The sequence below is a fragment of the Lissotriton vulgaris genome, chromosome 4_1, assembly GCF_964263255.1.
Source record: "Lissotriton vulgaris chromosome 4_1, aLisVul1.2, whole genome shotgun sequence".
Lineage (NCBI taxonomy): Eukaryota > Metazoa > Chordata > Amphibia > Caudata > Salamandridae > Lissotriton > Lissotriton vulgaris.
The window spans coordinates 2,142,952,263-2,142,975,541 of NC_141691.1; the positions used below are offsets into that span (position 1 = coordinate 2,142,952,263).

Here is a 23,279-nt window from a genome sequence, read left to right on the forward strand (position 1 = left end):
TTATCTGGAAATTAAAGTGAATATTAGGTAAGCACAAGGGTCTATGCCCTCAAGTCATACAAGGCTATGGTAATTTAAAAGGCCCTAATCCCACGCAGTTTCTTGCAAGTGTGGGGGAAGTGTTGAGGGACTTGACCCTCAGATACAATTGTTGGCGATCTGAATCTCCTCTTAGACGACCCCAATGACAATCACGCCTCCAGCTTTAAAGAAACCTTACAGATCCTGGGATTAACACTCAGGACTCACGAAGCCACTTACAAGGCTGGACACTCCCTTGATCAGTTCTAATTTGGATAAAATTATGGTAAATGATCCCTTACCTCAAACCTGGACAGACCATTTCTTCATTGAATTGAATATTGAACTCACAGGGAGCCAATTGAAGTCTAAAGAGGTAGTAAACAAAGGAAACACTTTACCCAATTGGGGAAAAATCTTGAAAAATCGTGAAACATCCTGATCTTACTAGCTGGGCCGAGGAAAGTAAACCTACTCTTTCGGGGAATACTACCATAGATTATCAAAAATTTGAGAGATGGATGACCGACATTGGAAATAAAATTAGAAATCCAGAAAGAACTAGAGATTCCATAGGAAAAAGGAAAATTTCTGCTCCCTGGTTTCTAGACACACTAAAAGAAAAGCTGATGGAAATTAAACTTTTAGAGCGCAAATGGCGACGGAATTATGACAATGACGCTAAAGTGATATATAAGAAAGCTAGGAGATTATATCACTCTTGCATCAAAGTTGCAAAGACTAATTATTTCACTTCCCTTATTGAAGCTGCAAATAACAAACAAAAAGAAATCTTTAAAATCGTCAACAGCTTCACTAAGCCTAAAATTGCAACTAAGAGATTCCTCCATCTCAGATTTTATGTAATGACATAGCCACCTACTTCACCCAAACAATAGAAACGCTTACTAAAGACTTTCCCCAAATTGTAACAGCAGAACCTACGAGTGAAACTGTTCTTAAGCCCCATCAACCCAGATGGGAAAAATGTAGTCATATTAGCCTTGACGACTCTTTACAGGGAATTTCTACCCTGAAATCAGGATCCCCTTCCGACCCCTGCCCCCCTACACTCCTCAAATCTATAATACAGGAGGTTAACCCTTATATCAACGCCATCATCAACTTGTCCCTCCAATCGGGGGAGATTCCTCCTCAGTGGAAGGTAGCGATAGTGAGACCATTACAGAAAAAGGTACTACAAGACCCCACTATCCTCTCCAACCTACGTCCCATCTCTCTTCTTCCTGCCATTTGCAAGATTACAGAATCTTTTGCCAATAAACAACTAATGGCATTTCTTGAAGAAAATGACATTCTACATCCCTGTCCAGCTGGTTTCAGGACCCACCATTCCACCGAATCTGCGCTCCTGTCATCCACTGAAACCATCCGTGCTGCATTGGATCAGCGCAAACTTGCTGTCCTGATCCTATTAGATCTCTCTGCAGCATTCGACACGGTATCCCATGCTGTCCTTTTTCATTGCCTTACCAATGCAGGCATAGCAGGAACCGTGTTCGAATGGTTTAAAAACTATCTAGCACATAGGCGCCAGATCGTAAGGCTGGGCGACTTTTCTTCAGAAGAAAAAACTATTACAACAGGGGTCCCGCAGGGCTCCAGTCTAAGCCCTACCCTATTCAACCTTTATATGGTCCCCCTACTAAATTTAATTTCTTCCTATAACATCAGTACTGTCGCCTACGCTGATGACACTCAGCTTGTTCTGACCCTTGATAAAAATCAATCCAACGCAGAACAAATACTGAAAGAATGTCTGTCAGCAACCTTCAAATGGATGTCACACAACCATCTGAAATGTAACTCCTCAAAAACTGAAATTATTCCTTTTGGACCCAATAATTCCTTCTCTCCACAAGATTGGTGGCCTGAAATGGCAGAAGCCGCCCCAAATACTATCAATGCTGCTCAAAACCTAGGCATAAAGTTTGACAATACTCTGACATTCAACCAACAAGCCAAGGAAGTAGCAGGGGTATGCTTCACCATCTTCAGGAGCCTTAGAAAATTCTTCGATCTTCTTCCTCTGAGTGCCAGACGTACGGTAGCTGTTGCCCTTATAACATCTAGGCTGCACTATTGTAACAGCCTCTATGCAGGACTTAATAAATCAGCCCTGCATGAACTCCAAATGGTCCAGCATGCAGCTGCCAGACTGGTCCTCAGACTGCCTAGGAAATCTTCGGCTTCTACAGCTTTGGATGCGTTACACTGGCTCCCAATACACAAGCGCATCCTGTTTAAAGTTCTTACCATCACCTACAGAGCCTTTCACCATCTTGGCCCACTGTACTTACGCAAACACTTCAAACAATACCATCCGTCAAGATCACTTAGGTCCTCTACAGCCAACCTACTCCATGTCCCCAGGTTCAAAATGTCAACCAGAGGAAGAAAATCCATTGCAGTCATTGGCGCGAAAGCATGGAATAAACTACTCTCATTCCTGCGTCAATCTACTACTGAACTAAAATTCAGAAAGCGTTTAAAAACATGGATCTATTCCTTGCCTAATTCCGAATGCATGGGATTTCTATGATGTGCCTCATAGTCAGGTAGTCTCTCTTTACCTACTGCCTGCTGTTTTTCTGGAATCCAAGCGCCAAGATACTCCCTGGAGTGGTAGCGCGCTATACAAGTTTCATCTCATCTCACATCACATCACATCTTGTGACTCCTGTTCTGCCCTCCGTGATGCCTATGTTGCCTGACAAGGTGACACAAAAAGATCCATAATTGTGTGTGTGTGGGTGTGTGTGTGTGTGTGAGGGGAAATCACCCACCAGGGGATGCTAGACCCAAACACTTAGGAGAACATACCTACTTAGCTGACATTAAGATGTCCCTTTTCACTCCCTCGGAACATTGCAGACTCAGATCAGCCTTTAGCTCTGTTATACCCCAGTGCCAGTTGAAGCCACACTGAAGGGATGTATGTTTGTATTGGGATCGGGAAAGAAGGGGGACATTATAGTTAGGAAATAGAATTACAAAAAAAAATGTTACAGAAATGGTTTGGTTTTGGAGTTAGAATTATCCAAACCTTAGAAATTCACTAAAAACAACAGAGGTTACAGGGATGTTGTAGTTAGGAAATATAATTAAACAGGCCACAGAAATTCACTTTAAAAATAAAGGTTACAGTATTGTTATAGTTGGGAAATAGAATTAACTAAAAAAACAAAGGCTACAAGGTGGTAGATTCATAATTAACACATACCATAGAAATTCAGCAGCTATAGCTATAAACTATAAAGCTATAGTTATACTTATACTTATCACAAGTAACTATAAATCATGTCCTAAGTCATGTCCTAAGGTTACTATAACTGCAATTGGTGTAGTGATATTGTGAGTGATGTAATAGAAGATGTCATGATGACTGATGTACTATGTGGGTGAATTATCAGTGCAAGGAGAGGGTGCACATTAATGACTTTAGAGCATAAGTTATAGTTGGATTGAAGATAGATGGTATGATGTCTCTGTGGTGTCCCGTACGTTTGTACGTCTTCACTCGTTTTGCTCTAATACCTAAACTCTTAGCCCGCCTGAGGATGCAGATATCAAATCCCATTCTAGTAGCCACCTTTGGAGTGGTGATATCCCAAAACCGGTCCCTGGAAACCTACTTCTGGTCCAGGGAGGACCAGTCTCGGCAGTTCAGGCAGTTCAGGCTGAGCATAAGATCAGTGGAATTAACCCAGATCCCTTGACTGAGTGTGACTATTTCATTTGTACTGCATTCTATCCATCAATTGTGCATTTGTCTGCTTTCTGCCCTTAAGTGCGCCAGCATTCCCAGACTTGGGTCCCAGGCTCACTGTGTCAATGGAATCAAGCTCTTTTTTTGGTAAAGGAAATTACTGTGTGTTTATTTTTTTTAAAAACTCTTCAGATTTGTTATGGTTCCAATATACTTTAGATTGCTTCAAAGGATGTCTTTACATTTTTGGTTGATTAATGTTTTTGACTCAGTGCATACAGAGAAAGATCGGTTGCTATAGAAGAGTAAGTCATATTTATTTGGATAGGTAATAATATATTTTATTGTTTGAATACATATTATGTGATTTTTTTGTTTGGAAATTTGGGATTTATGAGTTGTATTTATTTTACATGATGGATTGCATTTGTTCTTTGAAACTTTTGATTGGTGAGATTTTCATTTTCTGTGTAAACTATTTATATTATTTTATTATCTCAGTTTTATCTAACATTGAGTTTTATTTAATGTTTGATTGAAGTAATAAAATATTATGTCTAATATCTATATAAAAAATGATTTATGATGTTGGGTTAGATTTTGATAGTAATTTTGGGGAATTTGCTATTTAATTTGGAATGCGTGTTTGGCAATTATTTCTAAGTAATCTATTACTTTGTTGTTTATGAAGAGTTTGACTTTTAGATTGTCATACATTCTTTTTGTTTGTTTGCTAAGGTTAGGTGCAATTTGGCTAGCAGATTGCTCCATTCGTATTTGTTGATAGGTTTGATTTTATTGTAATGCTCCTATATATTTAAAGAGTGTGGGCTGGGTTCTTCCTAGGCTGAATTGGAAGGCATTATGCCATCCTTCCACTGTATTGTTTGTTTTGGCTTCTTCTGCCAAGGTGCTAGCTTAGACATTACACAATGGTTTGTGGAATTTGTGTTAGCATCTGTGTCTTGAGCGTTGTTGTCTTCCAACCCAAGTATCATTGAAATAATCCATTAGGGGCTTAGATTGCATTCATGTTGTTGCCTTTCTATGGTGTTCTATTTGTAAATGCTAGTAGTTGGCAAACTCTGTGACAGGGGCATAGGCCAGTGCTATCATTTGTTTATATTTCAAAGGTATATTGGCTGTTTGCTGCTATTCTCCAATTAGTGCAGATTACTGAATGTGTCTCCATTTCTTTGATTAAAAATCCCAGCAACAGGCTTGTATGACTGTGGAGGGGATACATTTTAAAATTGGTTTCTATCATGGCTTGTTCAAAGATCATGATTTGTTTTGGGGGCTGTCGTTATCTCTTTCACGTTTGATGTGTGTTAACATTTATTTAGTAGATACTGCTTTGGTTATTTGCTGGTATTGCATATATAAAAAGGATGTGTGTCTTTAAATGCGGGAGAATGGTTTGTGACACATTTTGAAGACCAATCAATGGTTAACAATGGCTTAGTTTTAGTAAGTTGCTGCTGTATAGAATTTTAGGATTTGTTTATCATTGTTTGAAAGGTTCCTTTTTATGTGTCATTTTTAAATGTTCAGGTATTTCTATGTCTGGTATCTTTCAGGGGCAGGGGAAGAATCACTGGGTATAGGTAGTAGTTGGCCTGGGATGTGTTTAAAGATGTTAGGTAGCATTTATTTTAGTATTTGGTTGTGGGTCCCTGGGAGCTAGCACTTTATTTCTCTTACATCCCACAATACATCCTTAACTCCGTTTCTGTCATGTTTGAAGGGGTGATTGTGTTCTCGTACATTATCATATTTTGTAGTGGCCCTCCCATAGCATGCTTTAGAATTATACATTTTCCATAGGGGGTGTTGTAATGTTGAGCAGGTGGACAAAAGATCCAATAAGTAAAAGTCAAGATATGAATTTTTAATAACATAAGTCAAAAATAGATGCAAATGGTGCTTTTGGGTTACTGTTCATTGTGCTGGCTCTGGATAAAGTAAAAAGTTCAGGCTGCCAGCGATGGAGCTTAGTGTGCCTACAGGACCCACGCAGAACCAGTTGAGCAAAATACCCTAATCACTGTTGCAGAATAAAATGCGGGGTGAGATGCAACAATGCTTCCCAAGCAGGTTAATGTTGAACTGGATTTCTATTCAAGGGAGAGTGGGGATGAGTTGGTTCTGTGGATGAAGTGCCAATTCCAGAATGCAAGGGCAATGCACTGTTTAGTCCACGCTGGGGATGATAAGTCAATCTTCTCCATTTGCTGGTGGCATAGTGTTCATCCCTGAAGTGGTGATTCCAGAGGTAATGTGACAATGCCCAGTATGATGCGAGGAGTCCAGACCTCGCTGCGGCAGTGATGCATCAATCCCAACCTCGGAGGCAGGCGATGCATCAGTTCTGATCTCCTCAGCAATGTCGAAGGGCAGGGTCCGGCAGATGCAGCACTTTAAAATCGCTTCCAAGGGCCCTGGACTGAATTGGCCCAACTTGGCAGAGCAAAACTTACAGCAAGTAACGTTCAGGTGCTGAGATAAAGATAAAAGGTGAAGACTTTGAATCCCCTCAGACTTCAGCAACAGTAGGCAACCAACAACCCCTTGGAAAAACTTTAGTCCTTAGGATGTAGGAAGCAGTTGAAGTCCTTCTGACTTTCAAGCAAGAAGTAGTATCCAGCAGGCCAACATAGAGACAGCATTTAATAATGTGGTACTCCCTCCTACAGCATAGCAGTTCTTCTTCCTAGCAAGAATGTCCTTAGTTGAGCAGTGTTCTGAGTTGGAGGGGTCAAAGGCCCAAGACTAACACCCAATTTGGACTTTGAAGTAAGGAGACTTCAAAGAAAGATGTTTGTAGTGCACAAGAGTCTGCGCTTCACTGTCCTGGCTCCACACTCATTCTAGGAGGGTATACAATTCTTAGTGTGGGGACACAACACCATTCTTCAGCTGCAGAGTGTTAAATCCTCCCTCCCATCCTGTTCATGCAGCTCTATCAACATGCAGATGACTAGGCAGTCATGTCTACCCTTCCTTAGTGTGTGGAAGTCGAGAGGCAATGCAGAAAACAAGCTGTCACCCAGCCCAGACTGGTATTCCAAAGTCAGAAAGAAAGCACCAGATGGTTTAAGAAAGAATATACCAACTTTCTAAAAGTAACAATTTCAGAACTACAATGTAAAACCCAATTTTATCATAAATTGTAATTTTAAATTTTGATCATAGAGACACTAAATTTAGTATTCCTATCTTTTTTTCCCATTGTTACTCCCAAAAACAGGCCTTGCAGTGTATACAAATGAATCTAAAAGTATTTGACTACCAGCACATGGAAAACATAAAAGTAAATGTTCTACTATTTAAATACAGAGAGCATGGGCTTTCTGTGGCCTACCTTGGGGGTGACATATTTAATAAAAAGGAAGATTTGAGCCAGATAAGTAGGTTAGCTTTGCAGGTTGACGTGCCAGTTTAAATCCGCAAATGTAGGCTCTGCAGTGGCAGGCCTGAGACATATTTTAAGGTCTACTTGAGTTGGTAGCACAAGCAGTGCTGCAGGCCCACTATTAGCATTTCATTTATAGGTCTTGGGTACATGCAGTGCACAGTGGTAGGGATGTATAAGTACATTAAATAAAACAATTGTGATACCCCAATGTTATAATGTTTTCAGATAAAGAGTACATGCACTTTAGCACTGGTTAGCTGTGGCAAAGTGCTTAGAGTCCTAAAACCAGCAAAAACAAAGTCAGCAAGCACTCAAAAACAGGAGGTCAGAAGGCAAAAGTTAGGGAAACAACACCAAGGATGCTACCTACATCTAACATGCATCTAATTGTATTGAATAAGTGTGTTTTTAGTTTGGTTTCATTGGTTAGTTGAGTTATAGTTTGATCGTTTTTTAAATCAGATATGTCCTTCTATGGTAAATACTATTTTAGGCTCTATTTTTAATGTTTGATATTTAGTTTGATGGGTTTGAATAAATAGGTAGGCATGATCTTTGTTGACAATATTTATTTTCCAATATTTTTGTGTTTTGACATTGTATGCATCGATATTAGGCCAGGGATCCTTCGTAAATGCTGGGTGCTGCCTACCCACACCTGCTGGACAGTGCATCCTTGCATAAAAAGGCCTGGTCAAGAAGGTGGTCTGGCCAGGATACATGGAGGTGGTACTGAACCAAACAAGTTCAAGGAGGCATCCCTGCAATGCACATCCACAATCGCGAAATCAGTATAAAAATGGGAACCCATAACTCACTGTTGCTTGTTCTTACATAGAGTTATCAGGGACTACTGTGCAGTCCAGGGTTGGTGTAAAACTGACAACCAACTCCCCAGAGGTGAAGTATCATCGCCTAGAGTCTGATCTGAAGGAGGAACTATTAGACTGTCCTGGGTGTCAGGACTTCCTGCCCGTCAGCGAGGGAAGAAAATGCCAACTCTGCAGGAAGAGCTGATCATGGAAGTGACTGTCATAATTGACATAGAGTAGGGTCTGACAATAGAAACTATAAAAGTGTGGAGGAGGAAAGAGGACGAGCACCTGAAAGTGACCAGAAAGACTGGAAGACGGAGCGTGGGAGCAAGAATAAGGGACATTTTTAACTGATCTTAAATTGATTCTTGAAAATTGGTGCTCGGGAAAGACAAATAGACCCACCAAGAAGGGAGAAGATGGGAAAGAACTATGGAGTAATAAGAAAGAAAGGAGCAAAAGTTGTACGGAGGAAACAACCCCAGGCCCCAGTCGAATCAAACATGTAAAAATATCCCAGAATAAAACCCCACAGTGTATTGAAGAACGCAAATTAACAGGAGGACATGGAGATGGGGCATCAGTCACTAATTCGATAAAAGACTTTGTGGATACAATTTTTACAAATAACCAATTATTGGAGGATAATATCTGTGAGGGGAAACAATTAGAGTCTAATAGCTTTGCTTCACAGAATCTAGAAATGTCAGACTCACAACATTATGACATCTCAAATATAAGTGACCTGATACTCGATCCAAGACTGTCGTCATCCCCTAGGCTTTTTTCGGCACTTGAGAGGGAAAATGCAGAGGAAGGTGGAATGGAGAGGAGTACAGATATTGAACATGATTGCACAAGATTAGAAGAACAGGAAGAGGAGCGACAGAAAATGAGCTCACCCCCAGTAAAGGTGAATGACCCCGTGGAAGGGTCAATATCTAACTTAGAAATCACAGCGTTTTCTAGTGCTGCAATGATAAAAATAATGTTGATCCTACAGAAGACCTTGCAAGGCCTTTTGGAAGTCTCTGTAATGAACAATGATATTTTGAAAGATCAAAAATAACAACTACAAATAATCATGGGGGAGTTGAAACAAATAAAGGGCCATATGCCTTCTATAGTGAGACCGGGTATAGGAGAAGAAAAACTGTTACAGAGGGGGGAGGAGGAGGAGGAAAATCAGGCACATAAGGGAAAACAAAGCATATATATATATCACAATACCCGATGCTTATAAAAAAGCAGGGAGAAACAAAGCGATACAAAGAATATACACCTAGAACAAGGAGACAAGTGAGAAGGGTTAAGAAGGGACCGGCCACATAATAAAAGGAAATAGAGAATGTGAATATAGAGGAAGGATATAAGGGTCCAGTGAAAGACCTAAATAAATATCAGGAACGGAGTTTATGAAATAGAGATGTAAAACATATGGATACTAAGAGAAGAACCCAAGATAAAAATCTTAGAGAATGACACTGCAATAATTCAACCCATGAACAAGAACAAACAGGTGGGAAGGAATTGGTAAAAAGTGGAAGGGAAGGGTAGGGAAGGACCAGAGGGGAAATGGAGAGGCGAGGTTAGGAGAAGAACATATGGAAAAGAAAGTGAAATAGAGAATGAACTATTATTATATCTTGAATTGATAAATTGGAAGAAGGGTGGAAAGAGAAAGAACATGAATTCCCTTAAATCGAACACAATTTCTTTACACCTTCTCTAAATGTGGAGGTCTGAAAGACATAGGGACAAAAGACCTCAGGCAGGTAGGTTTCACAGAAAATAGAAAGGGACAAGAAGTGACAAAGGTCTTGCTATAGCCATGATTGATAAAGGTAGCATTAATAGGGCAGAACTGGACTCACTTAAAGAAGAAATCAGATTAGTACCAGAACAGGAATTAAGAGATAGGGAGTTAGATAAGCAACCCTTCCTAAAAAACCATGTAGGACTGAGAACGAGGCAGATTAGATTGATTGAGCAGGCATACGAAGATAAGGAAGACCTACAAATTGCGCTGCAAATTGACGAAAGGGCGGAGGACAGAGAGGGATTAAAATGAATAAATCGATATAGCCCCTTAACATAATTGGAGAATGAGGAAAAATATTGCTTAGGTGAAATCGATTACAAGGCAGGGTCATCACACAGCCTGGGCATAATTTCTTGGAACACCAACGGTTATAATAGTATATCTTTAATAGATGCTTTTTAAAAAACAATCAAATGCTTTGAAACTGTGTACCTTCAAGAAACTTGGTTGTGTGACAAAACCCCTGTGCAGGAGGGGTACATATTGAATACACCAGCTAGGAGAAGTCAGTTTGGCCGTCCAGCGGGAGGTCAAGTAATCATGATATCAAGTAAAATAGCCAAACAAGTGGTCCTGCTGAAAGTTAAATTCAAATGGTTGGTTGCCAGTGGAGTGCACATTCTGATTATGATGGAATAATATTAATAAATGTTTCAGAACAGGGAGGTGGATATAAGGAATATAAAGCAGATCTGAGCAAGTTTAAGGAGGATACTGCAGAGATTATAGATGCCTATCAGAAGGCCTTGGTTTTAGTACTAGGTGACTTTAATCACAAATTAGACCTATGTAGAGTTGATATAGGATGTATGTAAAGAGATATTGATGGCTTACAATATAAATGTCGCCAGCTTCCCTAGGGGGAAATTTATTGCGTGAGATATGGCCTTATGTAACTTTATAAGCTGAATATACTTAGTCTGTGCTAACCGAAGGATGGAATCATATTGCCCAGCTAACCGCACAGTTAAGATGGGCAACCAATTGTGTCCAATAGATTGCATCTTTATTCATGCATGGAATGTTGTATTAATCAGCGATTTTGAGGTGATGAAGATTGAAGGAATCAATCATCTACCACTTAGTGCTACGATTGTTAGAGGAAATAAAAAAAATCAAGAGATATTATTATCCCAATACAAATGGAGTACCCCAAAAGGTTGACTACTTGTATGATGGAGGAGGGCCAGGAGAAATTGAGGTCCTTTCTGCAGTGTCAAATATGTAATGATATTCCAAGGATTGATAACATAGGCTGGTTTGAAAATGTAACTATCCAAGTTGCCCAATGTCTAGGAGTTAAGTTAAGTTAAAAGGGAAAATCTGTAGGAGAGATAGGAATAAGAAAGGACATAAAGAAAACAACAGTTTTAGTGAGGAATGTAGGAATTTGTAATCAAATATAAGAAAAAGGGAAAGAAGCCTGACATTGAAGTATGATATTGATATGGCAACTAGCCTACAGAAATTAAAGAAACCGTATAAAAAGGTCACAAGATATTAGAAAATATCATATAAAGAGAACGGCTGGGGGAACTTACCAGAGGCCATAGAATCAAAGGATGTACAAATGTTCTGGAAACTGGACCAAGAGGGGTCTGGGAAGACACAGGAAATTATGTATTACGTAGTGACAGAAGATGATTGGGTACAATATCTGGGTGAAATATATAGCATAGGAGAACGGCAAGTAACTGTGGAACAAGTAAAATGGCCAGAGATTGGGGAGTACAACAAGTTTGTCATTCTCAGAAAGCAACGTTAAGCACATTATAGTAAATCTGACATTGACCCAATCAGACTGATGGGCAGAATGTTTTACAAAAATATTTTCTTGGATTCCGGAGACAGGGAAAATGCCCCAGACTTAGACAGAAGTGATCATAATACCCATTCAGAAAGTAGGAGATCTAAAGATCCCCAAAAAATATGAATAATTATTTACCGTCAATGTGGAAGAGAAGGTATTTTGTAAAGTAATATTGGAAAAATGTAAAGAATGGGTAGAGTGGGTAGAATGGATAGAGGTTAAGCAAATAATGCTGCCAAACAAGGGGGCTTCAAAAAGGGGCATTCCACAATAGATCATTGTGTCTCCCTTTGGTCCATGGTGCGGAAATTGGTGGAACAGGTTGGTAAATTGTTCAGCTTCTATATCCATTACTGGGTAGCTTTCTATCTGGTTGATCGCAACCGATTGTGGGAGATGTTGATAAATGTTGACATCTCTACAGATCTTTTCGTTATTCTATTGGGCACAGGTTGACCTGGACATAGAAGGGACGCTGTCAAAGAAGATACCAATTGAAAATGGTTTAAGACAAGGATGTGTCTTGGCCCCTTTACTCTTCTCTTTCTTCATAGCCAACTTACCAGTTATTTTAAAGAAGGAACGGTTGCAAGCCTTAAATTAGATGGGAAACATATTGCTTGCCTACTCCATGCAAACAATCTGGTAATATTGCATCAAACAGAGATAGGTCGCAGAGGAAGCTGATGGTGTTTAATGAATATTGCAATAAAAAAAATGTATTGTAAACCTAGACAAAATCAAGGTCTTGAGCTTTGTTAATAAAAGGGGAATCTCATCTGAATGCATTAAGTATATGTGGGCAGGCTTCTTTCAGTGGGTTTAATTTTTTTCTTTTAGGAATTATGGTAAATGTCCGATAGACCTGTCTTGAAAGCTTATATGGCCATGATACCGCCTCAGTTCCAATATGGAGTTGAAATACTGTATATGAGTGGTAAAGAAGATGGGATATTGAAGAGGGAAAATGTATTAAAAATGTACTATCTCTACCTAGATCATCTATGATTCAGGCGGTAAGAATAGAAACAGGGATGGTATCTCATGAGGTAATAGCACGTTTGGCATTAATAAGATTTTAGCCCCACATGGCAAATGGGGAGAAGCAAGTATAGCAGAATGGTGCAAAAGGGGCATTTTGCATAAGGATTTGAAATGGGCAGCAGCGGTCAGGAAAATGCTTGAGACAGCATGCAGGGAACTCATAGTCAAACGGAACCCTCAAGATTTACAAATTGATGTTGCAAGACGAGAATTGAAGGTACTTGGGAAAGAAACATCTCGAGATCAGGATTGACAATACCTGGAGAGGAAAAATTGGTGGGTTTTATGATGAAATCCCGGAAATCAGATCAACAGTATATAGACATGCTTCCAGACCGCTACTTTAGAAGTTAAGTTTTAAGATAATGAATAGGAACTAATCCTTGTTATATGAATGAAGGGATAAAAGAGGTTATGATGGGTCATAAAGCTAATTGCACCTGAACCTTAGGCACGAAATGCGATATTTAGCCCATACTATTAAATTGCCTCAAGGTCCTCGACACACGGAAATTGCTTTTACAGCCTATATTATAAAAATATGGCATAAGGAACTGTACAAAAGCAGCAGAATTGCTAATGGAAATTACCCCTTGGACCCAGCATGTGCACTGAGGAGATTTATGCTTGAAGTCAAAACATATTTGGGTGTTTATAAAAATGGTATTTTATTAAGTTTATTTTAGGATAATAGGAATTAGATTACAACATGAAATAATTACTTAATATTGAATTGTAATTATTTTGTAAATAAACAAATAATGATATTTTATTGTGGAAAGATGGGAATGTTCTTTTCTTACTTTATGGTATAGGACCAAAGGTCTGAATAAACATTACCTTTGACTTCACAACAGGCACTTGCTAAGCAAGTGAATCTTGGTGATGTGAGACTGGACATTCATGCATTTCCGTCATTTATACAAAGGCACCTGGGGGTGTGTGAATATGGGTTGACCCAACTGAGCTGAGATAAGTGCCTGCTGAGGGCCTGTGTGTTACACAAGTGGACTGGGCTGAATCTTAATCTTATACTGCTGTTGTAGGGTAGGATTGATGCCTGAGAACCCTCAAGCTGACCTACCTGAGAAGCCTGTGACTGCTCAAGAGAAAAAAGGGTTGTACTGCAGAGCTTGGTTGTGCTGTGGGGCTGCAGTAGTAAAAGGTCTCAACCCCTGACAATTGTGGCCCAGTAGTTCCATACTGATTTGTCCAGAATATGTGTGCCATAACCATGTGGGACCTACACTGGAATAGCAAATATATTGTCAGCCACTTCCACATATGCCATGTCCATTTCCTGTATTTCTTTGGTTTGCACATGTGCATGTTTTCATAATGTTTTTTATTCAGGTACATGCTTATGGACTAGCATTTGCCATGGGGTGTGGGTTTCTGATGTCTTCAAAATGTTGAGCTTGTGGGCACTTAGATTTAGCCTGTATCCATTCAGGGATGCAGTGCACCAACAGTGGCTGTTTACCTCTTTGTTAACTCATGTTTTGTAATCTGGTAAAATAGGAACCCGTACTTTCTCCTAAATTTCTTGGTGACCGCCTGCACCCTAAATAATTTTTATTTCAGCTGGACAAAACATGAGCTCTGCAACCAAAACGCTTGGTTGCAAGTTGCACAAAACGTTGTTAATGGTAAATTCTCATGTGATTGAAGAATGAGGAATTATTGCACTGGTTCAAATCTGTCTGATAATTAATACACCCAGGGCCCAATGCACAAAGGTAAAGTAACACTAAAAGACTACAGTTAGACCTGATGTCTGAGTTTAGACCTAAAGTCTTACTTTACACAAGAAGTCTAAACTTGGAACTAAAGTGTAACTTAGACCATAAGTCTAGCTTTACTAGTTTACGGCATTCACATAAGTAAGTTACTACTAGTAAGTTTACTACTAAGGGGCCTATTCCGATGTCGGAGAGACTCAGGTCCGTCCAACATCGGTCAGTAGCCGAAACCGACCGACCTGCTGTCGTCTGTTGCGGCACTGCTAGTACAATGCAACCCGAACAGGGTTGAGTCTCACTCGTATACTTAACAATGCAAGCATGCATTCTGAGCAGAAAGCATGCTTGCAATGTGAAAAGCAGGGGTGCGGTTCATCCCTGCACCCTGTGGCTGGAACCACAAGGTGCCTGCCACCGGGTGCAGGGGTCCACAGAGGGGCACCATTGGTGCCCTGCACCCATGGGGCCCTACTGGGGGCCCCCAAAGACAGTTTCCGACCAAAAGGCAGTGAAAATCTGCCATTGTACTCCCTTGGTTACAAAGAGGTGGCCGGGGGAGTACTGAGGGGTTTCCAGATGGCAGACAGGTTCTCCGAGCCTGTTGTCCGCAATCCGGAAATCGGAGTCGGATTCCTTTCTGACAAGCCCATCTGAATGGCTCGGTCAGAAATGAATCCTTGCGACACGTTCTGGTTCGATCGGAAGGGCTCCGACCATCGTTCGGAGCACTTCTGACCGAAATCGGAACTCTGTGATAAAGTTAGACTTTAGGTCTAAGTTAGACTTCTGGTATAAACTTACCTTCTGACATAAAGTTAGACTTTAGGTCTAAACTCAGACTTCAGGTCCAACTTTTAGACTTTTGCTCTAACTTTACCTTTGTGAATCGGGCTTAAGAGTATGGTTTAATACATGTTTGCCACCTTTTCCAAGCTGGTGGTAAACACATACTGCAACCTGTAGTTGACATTGGGTGTTGATGCTGGGAGCTGAGAGAAAATATGAAAGATTTATTTATATTCCCTGCCCGCCCTCCATCTGCCCAGAATGCGACAGGCGGACATGCAATATCCGATGGCGAAGCGACCGCCACAGATGGCCTGACTGTAGTGGTCTCACCGTCATCATAATCAAGATCTAAGTTTTTTGCATCTGTGTTTTTGGGATGGGAATGATGAGTTTTTCCTAAAGGTTGTTTATTGTCTGGATATAATGTTATTGCCTGCTCTAAGGATGCTGAGAGGTAGGAGTCCAAGCTGTTTATCTGTCATTTATGCCATGAGGTCTCCGAAGCTATGACCTAGAGTAAAATTGGCATGTCTAGGAGTGCCTTTCCTACAGACCCAGTTGAGTTTGAAGTATTAGTAGCTAAACAACTTGGATACGTTCTAGAATTCACCCAAATGCTGATGGCATCCTTTATTTTGGACTTGACTATAAAAAAATGGAAGCCACACTGTTTGTCCTGAATGTGACCTTCTGACCTTGTGTTTTGTCTTTAAGGTGAACAGTTTCCTCCAGAAGATACAGTTTAGGACTGCTGCAGGGCATTTTATATATTTTGATGACAAAGGGCAAATACCAGCAAAGTATGACATTCTGAACTGGGTTCAGAAAAGCCTCTATAAAATGGAAGTTCTGAAGGTTGGACATTTAGATCTGACAGCACAACCAGGACAACAACTTTTCATCAACCAGAGCTCCATCGTGTGGTGTGTTAGTGGTGATCACAAGCATCAGGTCAGTGTAATGTTCTTCATGTATCCAATAACGGCAATCAGGTGGAACTGGTTTCAACAGTTTTAATTTGAGATCAACTAATGTCCCAACATGTCAGATGCATGTACCACCTTTAAAGTTTGAAAGTGGACAATATACTGTGGAATACAAACTGCTAAGCACTAGGAATGAATGAAAAGCTGCATTGCACACAGTTTCAAGTACTGGCTCCAACTTTTACGAGAACAAATAAGTGTCAATCTCAAAAATGAGTATCTGTAGACTCCATGTGCTTGAATTAATCACTGCTTCTGAGCAAATACTCTGAAGGCAGTGGAAATGCTATTTAAATGGATAATCTAGTTTTATCTGAAAAGCAGTCACCTTTGCATTAATCAAAAAAAGAGTATCGGGGCAGGTTTCATTGACTTATGAGAGGCAAGAATCAAGCTTACTATTACCGTACGAATATATATTAATCTTCTCTTTCAGGACTGTCCTTGATGCAAGTATGTAATTATTGAGAACGTTGATGTCAATATGAATAACAATACATTCATACATAAAACCAAATCACATCTTGGTTCACAAATGGAAAATGCAAAACACACGAAAAGAGGAAAAAATTAGGACAAATAAAAGTATTTTCCTTGTTGCCCTTCCGTGGAGAGACATCATGGTTTGGTGTATACCAGCTTTACATGATCTTGTAAATCTGGGGCAGTGTCAAAATCCATGGGTGTTGCACGGAAAACCCACCTCAACGGCCAAAGAAAACATCTGGAGCGCAGACTAAGGCAACAGAGTGATTTTTGCTGCCTTGGCGTACTCCATGTCTATGAGGTCACCCAAAACCTATGCACAGTGGCTTTGTCTGGACTCATAGATAGAATTTGGAATTTCCTTTGTTTGTGCATAACAAAAAGTGATGCTCCGGCGGTGCAAGGGGCTTGTAAATGAGCATCCTAGTGTGGTGCAAAATAAAAGCACATTCTGGAATATGTTTTAATTTCTTCACAATGCGGTATGAAATTAAATTTGAGTTGATATGCATTGTTGCATAGACCATATTTTAAATATTTGTATGTTTTCCCCAAAAACACACTTTTAGAACATACATATTAGATGTTTCAAACAGAAAATAAAATGGATGACACCCAATGATGTTCAAAATCTACAAATCTTTTTAAAGCATGCTAAAATTAATTAAAAATCATGAAATTTAAAAACTGTATTTTACTGTTTTGTGCTTAAGCAAAAGAGTCCGCATGGACATTAGTGTTTGTGCTGAAAGATGCATTGCAGGATGGGAAGCAGCAGCCACTAAACAAATATATCCCAGCTTCTTCTTCCTTCTACTTGGCTTCACAGGTTCCTTACTCTGTCTGCAGTGAGAGCTGCCTCCCAGGGTACCGCAAAGCTCCAATACAAGGGAAGCCAGTCTGCTGCTTCGACTGTGTGCCATGTGCAGATGGAGAGTTTTCCAACATGACCGGTATGTGGAAGATTGATGCCCTAAAGACTCGCATTAAATAGATGTTCAATACTGGGAAAAATAGTTGTGTCAGAAGATCACTAGTGACTGCAACATAAAACCTCAAAACAGATTAAATAAAACTGTTAGTATAGTATGCTAAACATATTGTCTGCTACCACCATTTCTTTTTTGGAAACTCACTTACAGTCATAGTTGCATATAGACAACAGCACAACATTAAACCCCCACATACAACAACAGACACCATCATCTGTGATAATATGATGTAGAAGTAGAGGGCAAAAAGGGGTTCCACAGCACTCACTTGAGAATTACCACATAATTTCTATGTAAACCTATATACACCCATATATATTCACAGATATGGCACACACTAATTTGTATATGTAACAATTTTTACTAATAATTTAGTCTTCAATACATGTTGTTCCGTCAATCTTGTTCTTTGGAAACACTGTATTGAAAATTCCAAATGATTCTCCACAGTAGCCAACACCTTTCATCATGATCACAACATCATCAGGGCTACAAACACCAAACAGATAACAGAAAAGAATTGCCTAGTCTCCATCAAGCTCATTTTTGACAATATCATGTTGAACATCCACCAGCAGCTTCACTTGGTACACTTCTGGTAGAGTAAGTGTGATGTATAGTGTGGTAGATGTGATGTACTTTACCTGCAGGGTTGATGTTGCAATTATCAGGAGTGTGGGACCATCCTTCACTCAGGGACCCTCCATGAATACCCCAGTAAAAAAATCTTATCCTATACTTGTCTCATCACTTTCAGTAGCCTAACTAAAATATGTGTGAGATTTGAATTTCTCTTTATTTTAACACCCCTTTTGTGAGAAGTTGGGCTGGTATATGCTGTCCACTAAATAAAGTGGGCACCATGTACCAGTCCAAACCACCCTTATGGTGATTTAAGAGGTGAACGATAACCTTAGAAAGCGATGCAAGTGGTAGCTGTGGAGAGCAGCCTTAAGGCTTAGTCTTGAAGGAATGTTAAGCACCTTGTTTTACCAGAATATACCTGTATAGCATTGGTTAAATGAAAGGAGAACCACACAGTAGTTATTAAAATATGTATTTATCGATATGTTAAAGAATGACATAGTACCCTCTATACGAGGATACTCACAAAGCACACAATACTGTAGCACAGAAACAATAGTAAATAGCAATATTACACAGTGGGCTCCAGGGGGAGGCCAAACCACATACTAAAATAGTGGTATAAGAACTTCAACTCGAGTCTAGACAGTGTCTAGAGGATGTAGAATCGTTGGGACCCCAAGGGACCATCCAAGGTGAGTAAGTAGGGACCCCACAGATGACAGGTGAAGTGTGGGAACACAACCACATGCTAGACGATAATTCAAGAGTTGAGGTTGAAGTTTTAAAGTTTAAGGACCCTCCAAAGTGGACTTCGCAGAAAATCTATGGAGGTAGGAGGTTGGATAGCCAATCCCGTGAATACTGTGGTACCAGACGTACCTTTTTCAGGGAAACCGGGTGCATACGTCTGAAGTGGCGTCGGAAACTGCAGTCGATCTCTATGGAGGACTTCGAAGAAGAACCATTGTTGGAAAGAAGCAAAGTGTATGACAGAATCCAAAGGTACATTCTCGGTGAAGAGTACCTAAAGGCAGAGGGGACAGAGTCTGGGTCACTCAAGATTGACAAGGTGCTCGGTAGACAAATGACCACCAATATATGGTGCTTCAGGTGCGATGAAGGTGTTCTTGACTCTGCAGCCACCAAGACCAGGAGACATTGAGGGTGACCAGGAGCTGGATACAAGGGAGTCAGGGCAGGCCTGGAGCAACCAAGTGAGCCAAGAAAAGCAGTGTTGACCCTCAAGAGGACCCACAGGCCGTAAGCACAGTAGTTGCAAGGGGACCTTTAGCAGTTTCACAAAGCAACAGCCCACAGAGCAAGGAGGCCGGAGTTCTTTGGAAGGGGCTACCTGGAACCCAGTGCACTTATTTTGGAAACACAAACAAGCATATGACTTACAAAAGTATGCAGTGCTTGTGGATATGGGCATTGCAGCCCGACAAGGGATTCTGTCCTCAAACATGGTGAGAAAGCAGCTCACACTTTGAGGGACTTGGAAACCCACCTCTTGTGCTGCTGCATCCTTCAGAGTCCATAGGGGCTCAGGAGCAGCAGACCGGTCGGTTGAGATGTGGTGCCTGCGGTTTCAGGGAAGTGACTCCTTCACTCCAAGGGAAATATCTTCAGTTGTCCTTGATGCTACACAGAATCTACATGGAGCCTATATGGTGCACAGGTAAGAATAATGCTTTGGACAGAGAAGGGGTACGAATTCAGGCCCAAACGAAGTCCATAGTGTCCAGACGGTCGAAGGTCAGTGGTTTCTTGATCCGAATATTGTCCACTTTGAATATAGAATCCTACAGTCTAGTCAGCCTTTTTTTACCCATGAGAGAGATTTGGAAAAATTCAGGGGACCCTCCCATGTCCTTTCTCCAGTTTCACACCAGAGCAGAAGCCAATGACTCCCAGGACTTGTTTGAACTGGACTATGCACAGGGACACCAAATGTGGCCCTCATGCAGACTTTCGGTCACTGGCAAGTACACCCACCCTGGCCTAATACACTAAGGGGCATACGTATGAACAAGCCCTTTTGCAATTCCCTAATAGTGAATTTTTTGCGAATTGCTATTAAGGATTCGCAAAATGCTATGTATGTAGGAATCGCAATAATAATTGCAATTCCTTAATATTCCTTAATTGTGAATCGCAAATCGTGATTTGCAATAAAGGAATACCTTCCCATTCATTCCTATGGGCTAGGAGGCACATAGGAATGAATAGGAAGACATTCTCAATTTGTGATTCACAATTAGAGAATCGCAATTTGAGAATGCAATTTTAAGAGTGCCAGGGTGTCAAAAGGACACCATGTTGCACCCCTGAAATATGTATGTGTACACATGTGGTATACATACATGCCCTAAGGGCATGTATGTGCGCCACATGGCACTTTAAAAAATGCAAATACGTGCATTTTTCTACGAAATCGCAAATTACCACCAACTTAAAGTTGGTGGTAATTTGCCATTTCTTAAGGCCAAATCACATTTTTCCTGTGCTTCACACATTGCATTTAAGGAATCGCAATTTGCGATTTCTTAAATGCAATTGCAAAATAGAGAATCACAGATTTTGTGATTATCTAATTTGCAATGGCCTTTTGGGATGACACATCCCAAAACGTTTTCTCCCATTTGCAAACGATTTCCTTGCCATCTCCTGGGGACGCTTCTCCCATGTCTGATGTCTGGGCTTGCACTCCTCCTCCTTTTCATTGAGTGCTGGAGTAGCATCCTCACCTCCGCGGTTCCGCTCTCTGCTCGCTCCGTGGGTGGCTAGACCACTTTCAGCGGCATTGTACTCCCGTTCAGCTGAAAGCTGGTGCGGTCGACGAGTCCGGCAAATGCGCCTGACACCAAATGCACAAATCGACTGGAGAAGAGCCTGATTCCAACTCCAAAGGTCAGGCTCATTCCGAGTTCATATTAAGTCTCCAGTCAGCAGCGAGGGGTGGAAGCTGCACACACAACATTCACGCAGCCGCCATCTTGCCGCTCTCCAGCTACACTGATGATTTCTGATGATGATCTCTTGCCCTGAAGGAATAGACACCTGACAGGTAGGGCTGCCTGACACATTTGCCCCCTTCATCTCCCTATTGCACATTCTGCAAGTGGATCTGGTTTCTTATTTTCACTGCCCCACTATAACACTGTACGATATCACGCTACAGCCCCGTCCTGAGCTGTATCCAGTCTTCTCCATCACACTCTGCTTCTCTGCATATATTGTTATTTTAAACTAGTTGTGACTCTCCCCCACTTGCCGAGCTGTTACTGTTTGTTGCTTTACTGTTGTTGTCAGAACAACATTGTCATAGCCCAGGCAAAGACGATCTCCCCATACACACATAATCGATTGTTGAAAGTATCTCTGGAGTGCTTTTCCAGTACTATGTAAATATCAAGAAGCATGGTTTTGAAAAGAAAGGGGTAGATGTTCTGGCAGTTTGCTGATTAAGGTGAATGTTGTTCTAAAAGGTACACAGTCAAAATATCGAGTAGGAAATATCGACCTACCATAATATTGAGTCTGAAATATCGAAGGAGCATAATATCGAAGTCAAGAATATCGTAGGACAGAATATCGACCCAAGGCAAGTAATATTGAAATTCTTAATATCGATGTAAGTAATATCGAAGTTAGTAATATCGATAGCATATATATCAATGTTACTAATTTCGATGACACTAATATCGATATTTGTATTATTTTATAGTTTTTTATTATGTATGTGTTATATGTTTAATTTAAGTATTTAAAATAATTACTATTATATGTGTATAAATTTTATATAATAACAAATTAATTTATAAGAAAATTGTATGTTTTAGTACCGGAGCGGGTTGTGGGTTTATAGGGGAATAGGGTGGGAAGTAATTTAATTATGGTAAATTGATTATTAATTAGTAGGATTAATTAATAAATTATAATTAATTGGTAATTAATTGAAAATAATAGGAAAATCATTTTATTTAATTTATTAATTGATATATATGTTCTGTAGCGGGTTGTGGGTTTATAGGGGAATAGGGTGGGAAGTAATTTAATTATGGTAAGTTGATTAATAATTAGTAGGATTAATTAATTAATTATAATTAATTGCTAATTATTAATAATTAATTGGAAAAAAATAATTGATTAATTGATATATATTTTCTGTAGCGGGATGTGGGTTTATAGGGGAATAGGGTGGGGAGTAATTTAATTAAGGTTAATTATTTAATAATTAGTAGGAATTATAAAATAAATTTTATTAATTGGTAATTAATTTTAATTAATAGTTAATTAATTATAATTATTTACTAATTATTTTTCATTAAATCATTATTGGATAAATGTGTTATATTATGGGTAGTTGTTTTATAGGGAAATATGGTGGGAAGTAAAGTAAATTGAATTAATTATTAATGTATGAAAACTAATATTATTGGTAATAATATAATTGATAATTAATTATTAATTGGTAATTAAAAATTATTAAATGGTATTATTTTATAATAATTGTAGGTAAAATATATTTTGCTAAGCATGTGTTTTATAATTAAGTATAGGTATTGTATATGGTTTATATTTATTTAATAGTTAATTTATTTATAATTACAAAAGTCGTTTATTTATAAGTATGTTATTTTAACCCTTATACTATCCAACACTTTCCCTACTGTTGCACTCTCTGGAGTTGGAATAATATTTTTTACCCCTACGCTATCCAAAGCTTTCCCTACTGTTGCACTCTCTGGAGTGGGAATAGTAATTTTTACCCCTACGCTATCCAACGCTTTCCCTACTGTTGCACTCTCTGGAGTGGGAATAGTAATTTTTACCCCTACGCTATCCAACGCTTTCCCTACTGTTGTACTCTCTGGAGTGGGAATAGTAATTTTTACCCCTACGCTATCCAACGCTTTCCCTACTGTTGCACTCTCTGGAGTGGGAATAGTAAATTTTACCCCTACGCTATCCAATGCTTTTTCTACTGTTGCACTCTCTGGAGTGGGAATAGTAATTTTTACCCCTACGCTATC

General features: G+C 39.8%; 1 protein-coding gene across 1 annotated transcript in view; it reads left to right on the forward strand.

Annotated features, from left to right (window-relative positions):
* LOC147725259 (vomeronasal type-2 receptor 26-like) overlaps nt 1-23,279 on the forward strand; it is a 238,976-nt gene that overhangs the window by 196,778 nt on the left and 18,919 nt on the right. The window contains exons 5-7 of the mRNA XM_086918225.1: nt 8,376-9,017; nt 15,906-16,142; nt 17,493-17,616. Coding sequence (XP_086774351.1) covers nt 8,376-9,017; nt 15,906-16,142; nt 17,493-17,616 — 1,003 coding nt within the window. The remainder of the gene's footprint in view (nt 1-8,375; nt 9,018-15,905; nt 16,143-17,492; nt 17,617-23,279) is intronic.